Raw genomic sequence first — 18,015 nt, 5'->3', positions numbered from 1 at the left:
CCAGTTAAAGAAGACCCATTTGACCGGGGAAGAAGAGATTTTCTAATTGAACTGCAGTCTCGCAACAAATGATTCTATAAGTGTTTATGAACAAATATGTTCCATCCGTTCTCCAAGGCAAACACGCACAAACTTGTGCGCACACAGAAACACACACATGTACACACACACACACAAGCATACACACTTATAAACACACACGTGTACACATAAACACACACATGCCTAACACACACACATCTAACCTACGTCATTACATTAATTGAATGATATTATCCATTTCATATCACTACCTGAACATAGATAAACATAGAAAGCATTGGCAGCACTGTCTCGTCTACAACAGCTCCGTTTCCTACTGTGTCAAATCAATTTCCTGTCTACGGCCTCTCTCTGGTTGGGGTGTAAACCTGGCTCTCTCTGCACCTTCCTCTCCTCTAGTAGCATCTTGTAGGGGACAGATGGCCCAAACTGCAGATCTCCTCCTCTCCCCCTTCTCCACTCCACTGCAGGTCCCCTCCTTCCCCAAAAACACCAGCATATGGACTATCCAGATGGGTGGAGCCGGCACCCACCAACCAGACCCTGTCACACACACCACACCAATCCATCTCCATCCCAAACGCTGCTATGGCTGGGGGGATGGCTCAAGGCAAGGCATGGTTCCTGGGGTATCCACCCCACACACGTGCACACGTGCACACATTCATACATATGCTACATACTTGCTGAATGGGCTCAGTCACACAAATGAGCAAACACGGATGGACGCACACATGCACAAACCATCATGTAGCAATGCTGACAAGCATTCACCACATCAACAGCCTGTTATATGTGATTGCAGGGGAAAACAGAGTGAAGGAGTAGGTGAACAACGTGCCTGACTCTCTTCATCGTCCCATCCCCCACCCCAGCCTGCCCCTCTCCTCCACCCCAGCCTGCCCCTCTCCTCCACCCCAGCCTGCCCCTCTCCCCCACCCCAGCCTGCACCTCTCCCCCACCCCAGCCTGCACCTCTCCCCCACCCCAGCCTGCCCCTCTCCCCCACACCAGCCTGCCCCTCTCCTCCACCCCAGCCTGCCCCTCTCCCCCACCCCAGCCTGCCCCTCTCCCCCACCCCAGCCTGCACCTCTCCCCCACCCCAGCCTGTACCTCTCCCCCACCCCAGCCTGTACCTCTCCTCCACCCCAGCCTGTACCTCTTCTCCTCTCCCCCACTCCAGCCTGCCCCTCTCCTCCACCCCCACCTTCTCGGTCACGTATGGGCAGCTGTGATTATGGACAGTCCACCCATCTACCACCCGTCTAATCCCACTGGGAGACTCAACCCCTCCCCCTGTCTGGTGATAGCATACAAACACCCCAGCCAGCGGCTATCCACTGTCAAAGCAAGGTCGACTATGAAGGCACTGAGCAGACAAACATATCCACCCATAAGGAAACTGTATAAACAAACAGATATTCAATATTATATTGTGTCTCTGCTGTGTATCAATACACACGTACAGTGCCTTGCGAAAGTATTCGGCCCCCTTAAACTTTGCGACCTTTTGCCACATTTCAGGCTTCAAACATAAATATATAAAACTGTATTTTTTTGTGACGAATCAACAACAAGTGGGACACAATCATGAAGTGGAACGACATTTATTGGATATTTCAAACTTTTTTAACAAATCAAAAACTGAAAAATTGGGCGTGCAAAATTATTCAGCCCCTTTACTTTCAGTGCAGCAAACTCTCTCCAGAAGTTCAGTGAGGATCTCTGAATGATCCAATGTTGACCTAAATGACTAATGATGATAAATACAATCCACCTGTGTGTAATCAAGTCTCCGTATAAATGCACCTGCACTGTGATAGTCTCAGAGGTCCGTTAAAAGCGCAGAGAGCATCATGAAGAACAAGGAACACACCAGGCAGGTCCGAGATACTGTTGTGAAGAAGTTTAAAGCCGGATTTGGATACAAAAAGATTTCCCAAGCTTTAAACATCCCAAGGAGCACTGTGCAAGCGATAATATTGAAATGGAAGGAGTATCAGACCACTGCAAATCTACCAAGACCTGGCCGTCCCTCTAAACTTTCAGCTCATACAAGGAGAAGACTGATCAGAGATGCAGCCAAGAGGCCCATGATCACTCTGGATGAACTGCAGAGATCTACAGCTGAGGTGGGAGACTCTGTCCATAGGACAACAATCAGTCGTATATTGCACAAATCTGGCCTTTATGGAAGAGTGGCAAGAAGAAAGCCATTTCTTAAAGATATCCATAAAAAGTGTTGTTTAAAGTTTGCCACAAGCCACCTGGGAGACACACCAAACATGTGGAAGAAGGTGCTCTGGTCAGATGAAACCAAAATTGAACTTTTTGGCAACAATGCAAAACGTTATGTTTGGCGTAAAAGCAACACAGCTGAACACACCATCCCCACTGTCAAACATGGTGGTGGCAGCATCATGGTTTGGGCCTGCTTTTCTTCAGCAGGGACAGGGAAGATGGTTAAAATTGATGGGAAGATGGATGGAGCCAAATACAGGACCATTCTGGAAGAAAACCTGATGGAGTCTGCAAAAGACCTGAGACTGGGACGGAGATTTGTCTTCCAACAAGACAATGATCCAAAACATAAAGCAAAATCTACAATGGAATGGTTCAAAAATAAACATATCCAGGTGTTAGAATGGCCAAGTCAAAGTCCAGACCTGAATCCAATCAAGAATCTGTGGAAAGAACTGAAAACTGCTGTTCACAAATGCTCTCCACCCAACCTCACTGAGCTCGAGCTGTTTTGCAAGGAGGAATGGGAAAACATTTCAGTCTCTCGATGTGCAAAACTGATAGAGACATACCCCAAGCGACTTACAGCTGTAATCGCAGCAAAAGGTGGCGCTACAAAGTATTAACTTAAGGGGGCTGAATAATTTTGCACGCCCAATTTTTCAGTTTTTGATTTGTTAAAAAAGTTTGAAATATCCAATAAATGTCGTTCCACTTCATGATTGTGTCCCACTTGTTGTTGATTCTTCACAAAAAAAATACAGTTTTATATCTTTATGTTTGAAGCCTGAAATGTGGCAAAAGGTCGCAAAGTTCAAGGGGGCCGAATACTTTTGCAAGGCACTGTACACACACCTGTACACCTGTACACACACACACACACACACAGACACACACGGTCAATAGACCTGTCCAGCACTGACAACCTGCCAGGCATCTGCAGCAGAGCACCATTGACTCACACACATTTACTGCACACACACACACACACTCCAAAGCATGCCTATGTGCACGAGAATATCCTGTGCCTTGCTTAGTGGAAACCCTGAGAGGGAGTTGTCGTTGTCTGACATTCAGCTTCGTAGACTGGAGGCTTTGTGAGGAATAACAACAGAACCACGATGAGCTTTAGTCCAATAACAGTCAGATAATTTCCTCTCCATTGTTTTCTCCTACACAGTCACTCTGATTGATTCACAATAACATTACATACATTTATCTAAACAGACCTAGGGTCAACACATATTCAAAACACACGGTCCTGGTGGGACTTGAACCCACGACCTTAGTGTTGCTAACACCATGCTCCAACACACTTAGGCAGATGGGTGAAAATGATGATAGTGCCATACAGTGCTTTAAACTACAAGACCAGTGGATCTCCTGCCAGTAATGATAATGTATTTGGCCTGGTCTAATAAATAAAATAAAAAGGATTTTTGTTTGTCACATTCTTGGTAAACAACAGGTGTTGACTAACAGTGAAATGCTTACATACGGGCCCTTCCCTACAATGCATAATATCACTCTTCAGCTGTAAATCTACAGACTACAGGCTGTAATCTAATCATGATCAATGGGGTGCAGCAATTACAGTCACGCTATGAATACAAGAACCAGAAAAAGCTTTTTCACTATCCCCCAGGCCACAGCCTTAGTGGCTGAGATTGCTTGTTGTGTCGCCATGTACACCTCCAGATTACAGTCATTGTAGTGAAAGGGCCAATCAAACGGCTCGTTCTTGGCCGATGGCGTGCGCCCAGATTAAAGTAAGGGCGGGAGCCAATGAGAGTGCTGGTTGTTGGTGAGCTGTGTGTAGCCTCACAGATTAAATGTAATCCCTTTGAGCAGTGTAAAGGCAGCAAACCCAGCCCCTCCCACTCTCGCTCTCTCTCTCTTTCCTCTCACTCGTTCCCTAGTCTCTATCCCCTATCTTCCACTATCTTGCTTATTTTACCCTCTCTCGCCAGAATCATTTCACAAGCAACAAGCAATGACACAACTGCCTCTATCAGTTATCCTAAAAACAATAGCGTGTACAAAGTATAGACAACTGTAGGACTAGACCCACCGTCCACCAATAATAATAGGCCAACATAAATGAAACGAGGCGACAAATAAAGTGACATGCAGTAATAAATATCTCAAAGGGAAAAACAACAATCACCAATAAATACCCAAAGTAGACTACACTTCCCAGCAGTGCTAGCCAGTGAGTAGCCCATTATCTATTCGTGTCAGTCAGACAGTAACGGGCTATCTATCTACAGTATATCTTCGTTCGCACAGACTAGAAATAGGATTAGAGAAAGAGAGTCGGGCCATACTCCAGCCCATACTGTCCTTCTTATGTTGGGGATACAGATCATCCCTTGCATTTTGCATTCTTCATATTGTGTAATATACTGTAATTCCGCCCTGCAATAATAATCTCTCCAATTGGACCAGTAGAGATGAATTTTTTTTGACTTGTCAGCAAATGAGAGGAAGCCTACGCAGCAGAAGACACCATTTGACATATTCTAGTCTAAATGCTGCAAGCACCAGCACTCTAATAAAAGTGTGCTCTCAAATTGGGTTCTCCAGAAGAGAACAGGGCAATCCACTCTGCAGTAAGCACTTCTTTGACCTAGAACAACTGCATCCGTAGAAATTGGTGGTGATCTGAGAAATAGATATTCCTATCTTTCGATGAATAATTTATTTGGAAATCTGATGACGAGGCTCATATTTCTAGAGCAATACTTCACCTTAGAGGAAAGTACAGGCTCTGTACACCAAACAGCCAGCAACCAACCCGTGTTCATCTGATAAGGACATATAAAATAACAGGGACAAATTCAACTAATCATTGCAATAGCAACTGTCGGAGGCATCGCACCATGATGTGTGTAACTGATGTCTGTTCCCACCTGTACCTTGGGTACATTAGGTCACCCTTAGCGGCGACCGTGACAGGATAACAGTGTGTGTGAGGTCTCCACTACGAGCTTTCTGGTGAATGATGATTCATTGGTTTGTTTGTCTGGTAGGCAGAACGCCGCCTGCCTCCTGCACTCTCAATAATGAAGTTCGGTGGATGCTGTTGTCGGTTCACTGCGTGGGACAATCACTGTTCTCCACCTTGCACCTCTAAATGATACTTTATTGATACTGCCCAAATGCATGTTTTTGCAGTTTGGTTCTGACAGCAGTTTCCTTCATATTAGAAATTAGTCAATTGATTTGAAACCTGCCTTGAGGCCCTTTTGCACCGTTTGATATTTTAAAGTCCTCTGGTTTCAATAGGATTCTTTATATAGGTAGACTATTACCACCAATGGATAGAATCATCCAGTAATAGTGGTGGTGGTACTCCCCTATACACTGGTCTGTGATCAGATTTCTCCACCTGTCCTGTTTCTAATTATTAAAGGCTAGAAAAGGAAACTTGGGCCTGGATCAGTGCCCTAATTGCGACTTCCACCTCCACCCTGTGTATGGGCCACATGTCCCCCAGCTAGCTGTCTCTGTGCCAGGGTCTGCGGGCTAGTGTAGGTCCCTGCCTTAGTCAAGGTCTAGTGTTGATGTGCTAATTAAACATGGGAGGAGATGGAGAGCGAGTGAGAGAGGGGCAGGGGGGTAGAGAAGAAGAGGGGAGGAGGAAGGACAGAGAGATTTCCGACACCTCTCATCTTCTACCCTGAAATCAGCCAATGTCTGTAAACAACAAAGGTTCCGGCATGCCAATCAGAGCCCAACAGTACATGATTGACAGATATGGGGCCCGGTCGCTTCCAGGAAATACACTGGGAGGCCATTTTGTGTCTCACATCAAATGTATTGTATTATAGTGTATTACATTAAAACATATATACACAGATATATATATATATATATATATATATACCTGTATATATACATTTTTATTGATTTATTTTTTTGGTTGGGGGGTAGAACTTGGTGCTCCGGTACCGCTTGCAGTCTGTGACTTGGGTGGCTGGAGTCTTTGACACATTTCTGGGCCTTCTTCTGACACCGCCTGGTATAGAGGTTCTGGATGGCAGAGAGCTCAGCCCCAGTGATGTACTGGGCCATACGCAAAACCCTTTGTAGCGCCTTATGATCGGATGCCAAGCAGTTGCCATACCAAGCAGTGATGCAGCTAATCAAGACGCTCTCAATGGTGCAGCTATAGAACTTTTTGAGGGTCTAAGGGCCCATGTTTTTTTTTCCTGAGGGGGAAGAGGCATTGTCATGCCCTCTTGATGACTGTGTTGGTGTGTTTGGACCATGATAGGTCCTTAGTGATGTGGACACCGAGGAACGTGAAGACGTGGATGGGGACGTGCTTGGCCCTCCGTTTCCTGTAGTCCACTATCAGCTCTTTGTCTTGTTGACATTGAGGGAGAGGTTGTGGACCTCCTCCCTATAGGCTGTCTCATCGTCGTTGGTGATCAGGCCTACCACGTTGTGCCGTCAGCAAACTAAATGATGGTGTTGGAGTCGTGGGCAGCCACGCAGTTGTGGGTGAACAGGAAGTACATGAGGGGACTAAGCATGCACCCCTGAGGGGCCCCCATGTTGAGGGTCAGTGTGCCTGATGTGGTGATCAGTCACAAGGATCATTCTGGACTCCAGATGTTGTGGTGGTCGGATCCAGTACCTGGTGGTTTGGGAGGGGTATGGTCCAGAGGAGCAGTGTGGGTTCCGGTGGATGACATTCTAGATCCCAAAATCATCCGAGATTTCCACATTCATCGTCCGGACCGGCCCACTCCTTGCATAGCAGGTATTTATAGGGTAGTGTCATAATGTTACCTCATCAGCATAGCAGGTACAGTATTGATATGGTAGTGTCATAATGTTACCTCATCAGCATGACAGGTACAGTATTGATATGGTAGTGTAATAATGTTACCTCATCAGCATAACAGGTACAGTATTGATATGGTAGTGCCATAATGTTACCTCATCAGCATAGCAGGTATTTATAGGGTAGTGTCATAATGTTATCTCATCAGCATAGCAGGTATTTATAGGGTCGTGTCATAATGTTACCTCATCAGCATAACAGGTACAGTATTGATATGGTAGTGTCATAATGTTACCTCATCAGCATAGCAGGTATTTATAGGGTAGTGTCATAATGTTACCTCATCAGCATAGCAGGTATTTATAGGGTCGTGTCATAATGTTACCTCATCAGCATAGCAGGTACAGTATTGATAGGGTAGTGTCATAATGTTACCTCATCAGCATAGCAGGTATTTATAGGGTAGTGTCATAAGGTTACCTCATCAGCATAGCAGGTACAGTATGGATATGGTAGTGTCATAATGTTACCTCATCAGCATAGCAGGTATTTATAGGGTAGTCTCATAATGTTACCTCATCAGCATAGCAGGTATTTATAGGGTAGTGTCATAATGTTACCTCATCAGCATAGCAGGTACAGTATTGATAGGGTAGTGTCATAATGTTAGCATAGCAGGTATAATGTCAGCATAGCAGGTATTTTATAGGGTAGTGTCATAATGTTACCTCATCAGCATAGCAGGTACAGTATGGATATGGTAGTGTCATAATGTTACCTCATCAGCATAGCAGGTATTTATAGGGTAGTGTCATAATGTTACCTCATCAGCATAGCAGGTATTTATAGGCTACTCTCTGTTTATCATATATGCATAGTCACTTTAACTATACATTCATGTACATACTACCTCAATTGGCCCAACCAACCAGTACTCCTGCACATTAGCTAACCGGGCTATCTGCATTGTGTCCCACCACCCAACACCCCCCAACCCCACTTTTACGCTGCTGCTACTCTCTGTTTATCATATATGCATAGTCACTTTAACCATATCTACATGTACATACTGCCTCAATCAGCCTGACTAACCAGTGCCTGTATATAGCCTCGCTACTGTTATAGTCTCACTACTGTATATAGCCTCTCTACTGTTATAGTCTTACTACTGTATATAGCCTCGCTACTATTCTAGTCTTACTACTGTATATAGCCTCTCTACTGTTATAGTCTCACTACTGTATATAGCCTCGCTACTATTATAGTCTTACTACTGTATATAGCCTCTCTACTGTTATAGTCTTACTACTGTATATAGCCTCGCTACTGTATATAGTCTCACTACTGTATATAGCCTCTCTACTGTTATAGTCTTACTACTGTATATAGCCTCTCTACTGTTATAGTCTTACTACTGTATATAGCCTCGCTACTGTATATAGTCTCACTACTGTATATAGCCTCTCTACTGTTATAGTCTTACTACTGTATATAGCCTCGCTACTGTTATAGTCTCACTACTGTATATAGCCTCTCTCTGTTATAGTCTCACTACTGTATATAGTCTTACTACTGTATATAGCCTCTCTACTGTTATAGTCTCACTACTGTATATAGCCTCTCTCTGTTATAGTCTTACTACTGTATATAGCCTCTCTACTGTTATAGTCTCACTACTGTATATAGCCTCTCTACTGTTATAGTCTCACTACTGTATATAGTCTCACTACTGTTATAGTCTCACTACTGTATATAGTCTTACTACTGTATATAGCCTCTCTACTGTTATAGTCTCACTAATGTATATAGCCTCTCTCTGTCATAGTCTCACTACTGTATATAGCCTCGCTACTGTTATAGTCTCACTACTGTATATAGCCTCTCTACTGTTATAGTCTTACTACTGTATATAGCCTCTCTCTGTTATAGTCTCACTACTGTATATAGCCTCTCTACTGTTATAGTCGTACTACTGTATATAGCCTCTCTCTGTTATAGTCTCACTACTGTATATAGCCTCGCTACTGTTATAGTCTCACTACTGTATATAGCCTCTCTACTGTTATAGTCTTACTACTGTATATAGCCTCTCTCTGTTATAGTCTTACTACTGTATATAGCCTCTCTACTGTTATAGTCTTACTACTGTATATAGCCTCTCTCTGTTATAGTCTTACTACTGTATATAGCCTCTCTCTGTTATAGTCTCACTACTGTATATAGCCTCGCTACTGTTATAGTCTCACTACTGTATATAGCCACTCTACTGTTATAGTCTTACTACTGTATATAGTCTCGCTACTGTTATAGTCTCACTACTGTATATAGCCTCTCTACTGTTATAGTCTTACTACTGTATATAGCCTCTCTCTGTTATAGTCTTACTACTGTATATAGCCTCTCTACTGTTATAGTCTTACTACTGTATATAGGCTCGCTACTGGTTTTTTTCACTGTCTTTTTTACAGTTGTTTTCATTTATTTACTTATCTATTGTTCACCTAATACCTTTTTTGCATTGTTGGTTAGAGCCTGTAAGTAAGCATTTCACTGTAAGTCTACACCTGATGTATTCAGCGCACATGACAAATAAACTTTGATTTGATCTACTCAAAATCATTCGTAATGTCAAAGTGGAAGAGAAATTCAAACATTTGTAAAAGAAAAGATGTGAAAAATAAAGCACTAATATACAGTATCTTGAGTATTCAACCCCCTGAGTCAATACATGTTAGAATCACCTTTGGCAGCGATTACAACTGTGAGTCTTTCTGGGTGAGTCTATAAGAGCTTTTTTACACCTGGATTGGGAAGAATTTGCCCATTCTTTTAAAAATGATTCTCTGTCAAATTGGTTGTTGATCATTAGTAGAAAACCATTTTCAGGTCTTGCCATAGATTTTCAAGCAGATTTAAGTCAAAACTGTAACTTGGCCACTTCACAGACTTCTTGGTAAGTAACTCCCACGTAGATTTGGCCTGGTCTGTTTCACATGTCCCTGTGATTGTCTCCACTCCCTCCAGGTGTCGCTTATTTTCCCCAATGTATTTATCCCTGTGTTTCCTGTCTCTCTGTGCCAGTTCGTCTTGTATGTTTTCCAAGTCAACCAGCCGTTTTCCTGTTCTCCTGCTTTTTGCATTCTCCTTTTTCTAGTCCTCACAGTTTTGACCCTTGCCTGTTTCTGGACTTTGTACCCGCCTGCCTGACCATTCTGCCTGCCTTGACCACAAGCCTGTCTGCCACTCTGTACCTCCTGGACTCTGATCTGGTTTTGACCTTTTTGCCTGTCCACGACCATTCTCTTGCCTACTCTTTATGGATTAATAAATATTGTTAGACTCAAACCATCTGCCTCCTGTGACAGCATCTGGGTCTCGCCTTGTGTCATGATAGTTTTAGGTTATTGTCCCGCTGAAAGATGAATTAATCTCCCAGTGTCTGGTCGAAAGCAGACTGAACCAGGTTTTCCTCTAGGATTTTGCCTGTGCTTAGCTGAATTCCGTTTTTTTTTATCCTGAAACTTCCTGGTCCTTAATGATTACAAGCATACCCATAACATGATGCAGCCACCACTATCGTTGAAAATATGAGGAGTAGCACTCAGTAATGCGCTGTATTTGATTTGCCCCAAACATAAGGGAAACACTTTGTATTCAGGACATAACGGGAATTGTTTTGCCACAGGTGTTATAACAACTGTTTGATGAATCGTGTCATTTTACATCTGCCTGCAAGTCATCACATCGAGGAAATATTTTGAGGAATGACGAATTCTAAATAGGAAATGTGCCTCTACAGCATATCTCAATGCAATATGAAACTCAGAATTGGGATCAGCAAAATGTTAAGATTGTTGTCATGGCTGTGTAAAGTCAGTTACCAACTCTCATCACTGTTCACATCCTATATCATGTCATTATTGTTATTTTGTACCTCTTATGACAGTTGTTAAGTAAAGTGTTTACACACTTTCATAAGACTCTGTGGCCTGAGACTCTGCGTCTCCCTCTCACTCTCTCTCTCTCTTTCTCTCTCTATCCATCTCTCTGCATTTACACACTTTCATAACTCTGTGGCCTGAGAACTATCCATCTCTCTGCATTTACACACTTTCATAATAACTACTTCGCTTCTTTGCTTTAATCTCTCAGTGTTTCTACAGTTTCCTGTAAAGCCAATGATGTCACCATGGGGTCAAGGGAGTGAATGGACTGACAAAACATGGTCAGGTGGTCTCCTAGTTCTTTAGGAAACGCCAGTGCCAACAGAATGGTCCCCTGTCCACACGTCCAGACAGGCGGTGTCTCTGTCTGCATCCACACTATGAGCCACCACCATTCTACACGCTGACAGATTCTATTCAAAGTCAAAAGGATAAACAGCAAGCAGCTTAATGAAGGCCAACAGATTAGAGTAGGGCCCCAGTAGAAAGAGAGAATTACATTATTGTGAGAGGGAGTGTAGGATTGACAGTGAGAGAGTGTGTAAACACATGTGCATTGTGTATGTATGTATGTATGTATGTATGTACACTACCGTTCAAAAGTTTGCTGATAATGGGCCTCTGTACGCCTATGTAGATATTCCATAAAAAATCAGCCGTTTCCAGCTACAATAGTCATGTACAACATTAATGTCTACACTGTATTTCTGATCAATTTGATCTTATTTTAATGGACAAAACATGTGCTCTTCTTTCAAAAACAAGGACATTTCTAAGTGACCCCAAATCTTTGAATGGTAGTGTGTGTACGTGTGAGCAAACACAACAAGTTTGGTGTGTATGTGTGTGCGTGTGCGTGTGTGTGTGTGTGTGTGTGTGTGTGTGTGTGTGTGTGTGTGTGTGTGTGTGTGTGTGTGTGTGTGTGTGTGTGTGTGTGTGTGTGTGTATAAAAGTGTTAGAAAACAGAAAACAGAAAACAGCAGGGAGGGGGTGCGGCAGTAGTGTGTGATTAGGAAGACCCAGGTGACGTCAGTGCATCTGGTCAGGGAGAGTAGACCGCATGATGGTACATTCTGCTAGTCAGCAGGCAATTCATTGCGTCGAGACTGCAGTATGCATCTTCATAGGCACTTACAGTATAAACTTGTCAGGATGACAATGCTGCTGAGAACACATATAATTCATATTGACCAGGGCATCCAACTGTTCCCATTGACATTACAAAGAAATGTGTAGGCTGTGTGATTTTGTAGAATAAAGCAAAGCATTGTATTGCGAAATTTGCAACAGCCAAGGGAGGCCTGACAATCAGTCAGTCACCTATCATATCGCCCGGTGCTGAGCGGGTGCACCAGCCTAGCTAAGCACTAACAGATGGATGGGGAGCCGACATCGAAGGGCTGAAAGCGACTCTCCCTTCCTTCTCCTCTCCATGTATTTTCGCAAGGTCATACTGCAGCATAGCGGGGTTGTGTCCCCGGAGAACTGTGGTTTATCCATCATCATCACCGTGACAGTCGTGACAGGGACTATGGCATAATTAATGTTATGTATTCATTCACATCTCACATTAGGTGTACCCTAATCCGTAAATGACTGAAGGTCAGATACACATAATATCTATCCTCTGTGGTCTGTGTTTAGTTTATGAACGACAAAATGGCAACCCTGTCTGAGAAACAACCACACATTAGGCTTTCTTGTTGGAATTGTGTGCTTACAAGGTGCCTACGAAATATTGGGCAGTGGCCTTCAATGCGCTATGCGACCTGAGCGTGGAAGAGCCCACGAGAGGATGGGGGGAAATGCATACCGTATTCAACCCAATTAAACCGGTACATTATGATGTCTTTAATCATAAGAACTGGAAACCTCCAATATGCAATTTGTAATATCAAAGGAAATACAACATGTTGGGGGATTATTTTATATCTACTGTAAAGTTGTACTATTACAAATATTAGAATAGCACCATAGAGAAATACATAATTGGCCAATAAGGATTACAATTATTATAGATTAAGCTTAAATACAATAGTTTTATCATAGGGAGCACAAACAACAAAATCCAACGTCCATTTTGGTTTGGTATTCTATTCTGCCAATGCATATAATGCAGCAATTAGCACATGAAAGGTTTTATGTAACCAAATAAGCTGTTTACGTTTATTATGCGTGAAGAGGAGAGACTGGTGATTCAAGGCAGCAATTTCAGCAACTCGTCTAAATTCGATATAATTGTGAGGTTATCCAATGGATCTCAATGGCTGTAAATCAAGGGATGGTGTGGGGGGGGGGGGGGGGGGGGCTGGGTCTAGATAGGTGTGTGAGAACGAGTGCAGCCTAGGAGGCTTTGATCATGGAGGGATGCATTTGGGTACAGAAACACAAAAACCACTTACTTCCCAACGAAGTTCTCCAACACTGAGCTTTTCCCTGCACTCTGCCCGCCGACCACAGCGATTTGAGGTAGATCCAACTGGGAATTTTGACCGATAGCCGAGAAGGCATCTTGCATTTTATTCACAAGAGGAATAAGGTCTTCCATCCCCCGGTTCCCCATGATTGCAAGGGATTCGGTCGCTCCTTCTTAGTAGAAACAAATGAGGGAAAGCGTTCTCCCTCGGAACCGAGCGCTTGTCCCCCCCTTTATCACCCTTCCGTTATGAGGGTGTTTCAACGTTTGGAATCCGCCTTCTATATAAATATTACTTGCACCCTCATTGATTACGCTTTCCCGGTGTCCCCTCTACACAGAACGCTTCTCCTCTCCTCACTCTCCTCTACAGCTATACGCAACTCTCTACCACGCAGCACCGAGGTATGATCTCTTCTTAGAATACGCTAGGGGATCCTTGCACTGACGCGCATGCACCACTCAGCGGCGATCTACCTCAACAGAATTGCGCCCTAGGCTTTGTGTGCTCTCTCTTACCGCTATGCTGTAAGAAATAGAAAATACAAGCTATGTAAACATTGTATTTATAAATAGGCTATATTGATACATGTTGATACTTTGCTACATTATAGATGAATTATGCTATGCCCATGCTGATTGTGTTTGGTGGGCTTTGCGTGGATGGCAGTGTTGATCTGTCCATGGTGCTGAAATTGTTAAACAACGTCATCTGTTCCTCAGCCTCCTAGGGGAGAGAGGGCGACATACGCTACAGACAGTCACAGTGCGCACACCGAGGAATAATAAGAGGTGCGCATCCCTGTAAAATACCGGGAGCAGGTGCACAGTTTCACCTCCGTTTTACCAGCAAGAATAAGCAATACCTACCAGGAATAAGTGACCTCGGCGATATTCCTTCAAAATAAAAGTCCCACAATAAAGACAGTAAAACATTTTTTTTTTGTCAAAATTCGTTTAAAAAATGTTGGAAATATTAGCAGACTTTGAATTTTGGGAAAGGAAATAGTTAATAGCCGTAAAAGCACAAATAATATTATAGCACTGGCAATATTATTAACAGCAATGAGAGTAATGATTAGGCCCTACTAGATAGTAATTATGGTAACAACAGTAGGCCTAATTTAAATCACAAAACATTATTTATAATGCTACTATTATGAATAATAATATCTTATAATAATCCACTTTAGAAAACACGTTCATATCCCATTGTTCTGTCATTCAGATGTATTCAATATTTGCATATTAAATAGATTTGTTTTATTTACAAAAATACATGTGCCACAATGGGTGCCACAAAGGAGCACTTTTGCAGGTTCCAATAAACCTGAATTGCAGTGCAGCTTACATAAGATATAATAAAATGAACATAATTAAATTCAATTGTCCATGAGCCAGACCCCCAGATTTAGGCTGTCAGGCTCAATGTCTCAAAGTGATTTTTTTTGAAGGTCTATGTCCCTAGAGTTGGAAAATGTGTGATAGCAGTGCATCAATAGTAGCTTTCTGTGTGTTATCACTCTTTCTTTCATCCCTCCATCCCATTCATTGACAAACAATGTCAGCATACAACAAGTTATTGATCACTTGTACCCTTTAATCATATACCATTGGAAAGCTTAGAGTCACAGCAATCCATCAGACACATTTTCAGGAATGTTCAGGTCAACAGAACTTTAACCTTTGACCTCTGGGGTATGTGATGGACATATTAAGTTTGTGCTTTTCAAATAACCAATTTCTATGTTCTATGTTTGTGCTTTTCTAATCAAAAGCAAATCAGCTTCAGTGTTAAATTGAACATACATATTGCACCGTACACAATTTTCTGTACTTTATGTTCCAGTAAACCGGGGGTCCATTCTACTCACTTCCACTTCTGTGGCCCTTTAAAGGCGTTTACAGACGGTCCGCTGTGAGCGTCAAAGGTACCATTGACTTCAATGGGAGTAGGGTGGCAGATGGCAAAACGCAAGCAGTTTTGCAAGTGGCACGGTTCGTGGTGCTCGCTACCGTGATAGGCTTCAATGGGAGAAGGGCTGACCACAACCGGGATGGACGGTGCTATCCGGGTTCCTTAGGACGTCACTACAATAAACCCTAACCTTAACGCCTAGCCTTACCCTAAACATTTTACATTTCAACTTCAATGGGGTATGGATGTCCCAAGGATCCCAGATAGTAGGAACCCAATCGGGAATGCTGGTCTCTACACAAGGTAGGTGGACTTTCTCACCTCGTCCATTTACCATGGCCAACCATTTACCATTGCTGTACATCGTGTCACAGTTAAAGGGGGTTCGATACTACTTAGTAGCACTTCTATTTTCCAAATCCACAGATTTACACCCCAAGCAGTGTAGCGGCTCATTCTGCAGCCCTTGAAGATTGGCAAATCAGACTCCTTTCCTGCAGTCAAATTACCTAGTGGCCTCATCGGTGGAATGTTCTTAATAATTCATAAACATTCTTTTTAAAAAACCTGCCAAAAATCCGGTGTTTCTGTCAAACATGATTTGTTGTATTTCAGTCTTCTGTGTTGTATATAAAGTGTAATATTGGGATGCAAACTCAAAATGGAATACCTTTCAACTCGAATCTGAAATAGCCCACGTTAACATATGTAGCTGAAGAAAAAAGGTTCATGAAATCAATCATTTGCCAGTAACAGATGACATTCATATTCTGACAATCTCTGAAACTCACTTAGATAATAGCTTTGATGATACAGTGGAAGCAATACATGGTAATAAAAGCTACAGAAATGCCAAAGGTGGAGGTGTGGCCGTTTACATTCAGAACCACATTCCTGTAAAGCTTAGAGAGGATCTCATGTGAAATACTATTGAAGTAATATGGCTACAGGTTCATCTGCCTCACCAAAAGCCCATTCAGGTTAGAAGCTGCTATATATGACCAAGTGCTAACAGTCACTATCTGGATAACATGTGTGAAATGCTTGATAATGTATGTGATATAAACAGAGAGGTATATTTTCGGGGTGATTTAAATATTGACTGGGTTTCATCAAGCTGCCCACTCAAGAAAAAGCTCAACACTGCAACTAGTACCTGCAACCTGGTACAGGTTCATTTATCAGTCAACCTACCGGTGTAGTTACAAACAGTACAGGAATGAAATCATCAACATGTATTGATCACATCTTTACTAATTCTGCAGAAATGTGTTTTAAAGTGGTATCCAGATCCATCAGATGTAGCGATCGCAATATAGTGGCCATGTCTAGGAATAACAAAGCTCCAAAGGCTGGGCCTAATATAGTGTATGTTGTTGATGAAAATAATATTTGTTGGTCTGTGGTGTGTAATGAGGAGCAATCAGAAACTGCACTTGAAACATTTATGTTTTTGCATATTCCAGTTACAAATAAGCATGCACCCATTAACAAAATGACTGTAAAAACTGTTAAATCCCTGTGGAAAGATGAGGAATTGAAAAATTGTATTGTTGAGAGGGATGAGACATAAGGAATGGCAAATAAGTCGAGTTGCACAACAGATTGGAAAACGTACTGCAAATGGAAAAATCATGTGACTAAACTGAATAAAAAAAGAAGAAACTATACTATGAAACAAAGATAAATTACATAAATAATAATAGCAAAAAGCTTTGGAGCACCTTAAATGACATTTTGGGCAAAAATGCAAACTCAGCTCCATCATTCATTGAATCAGATGGCAATTCATCACAAAACCCACTGACATTGCCAATTACTTTAATGATTAGCAAACTTAAGTATGACATGCCAGCAACAAATGCTGACACTACACACATCCAAGTAAAACTGATGAAATGATGAAAGACAAGCATTGTAATTTTGAATTCCCTAAAGTGAGTGTGGAAGAGGTGGGAAAAGTATTGTTGTCTATCAACGATGACAAGCCACTTGGTCTGACAACTTTACTGAGAAAATTACTGAGGATAATAGCGGATGATATTGCCACTCCTATTCAATCTAAGCCTACTAGAAAGTGTGTACCCTCAGGCCTGGAGGTAGGCAAAAGTAATTCCGCTACCCAAGAATAGTAAAGCTCCCTTTACTGGCTCAACTAGCGAACCAATCAGCCTGTTACCAACCCTTAGTAAACTTTTTTATTTTATTTTGTTTGTCCAGATACAATGCTATTTTACTGTAAACAAATTGACAACAGACTTTCAGCACACTTATAGGGAATAACATTCAACAACTACAGCACCTACAGTACACAAATGACTGATGATTGGCTGAGAGAAATTGATGATAAAAAGATTGTGGGAGCTGTTTAGTTAGACTTTAGTATTGCTTTTGACATTATTGATCATAGTCTGCTGATAGAGAAACTTATCTGTTATGGCTTTATACCCCCTGTTATTTTGTGGATAAAGATTTACCTGTCTAACAGAACAGAGGGTTTTCTTTAATGGAAGCCTCTCTAACATAATACAGGTAGAATCAGGAATTCCCCAGGGCAGCTGTCTAGGCCCCTTACTTTTGTCAATCTTTACTAATGACATGCCACAGGCCTTGAGAAAAGCCAGTGTCTGTCTCTATGTATGTGGATGACAGCACTATAC

The 18,015-nt window shown here is 42.3% G+C and overlaps 1 protein-coding gene across 9 annotated transcripts in view; it reads right to left on the bottom strand.

The window, feature by feature from the left end:
- LOC139388382 (dynamin-1-like) overlaps nucleotides 1–13,858 on the bottom strand; it is an 86,436-nt gene extending 72,578 nt beyond the window's left edge. For all 9 annotated transcript variants that reach the window (XR_011629279.1, XR_011629280.1, XM_071135012.1 and 6 more), the window contains exon 1: nucleotides 13,424–13,858. Coding sequence is in view for 7 of the 9 variants with exons in the window: in XM_071135012.1 (XP_070991113.1) it covers nucleotides 13,424–13,584 (161 nt within the window). In the remaining 2 variants the exon portion in view is untranslated. The remainder of the gene's footprint in view (nucleotides 1–13,423) is intronic.
- Between the last annotated feature and the right edge of the window lie 4,157 nt (nucleotides 13,859–18,015).

This window comes from Oncorhynchus clarkii, chromosome 29 (assembly GCF_045791955.1).
Source record: "Oncorhynchus clarkii lewisi isolate Uvic-CL-2024 chromosome 29, UVic_Ocla_1.0, whole genome shotgun sequence".
Lineage (NCBI taxonomy): Eukaryota > Metazoa > Chordata > Actinopteri > Salmoniformes > Salmonidae > Oncorhynchus > Oncorhynchus clarkii.
The sequence above is the reverse complement of the archived record's forward strand: the minus strand, read 5'-3'. Positions and strand labels throughout refer to the sequence as shown.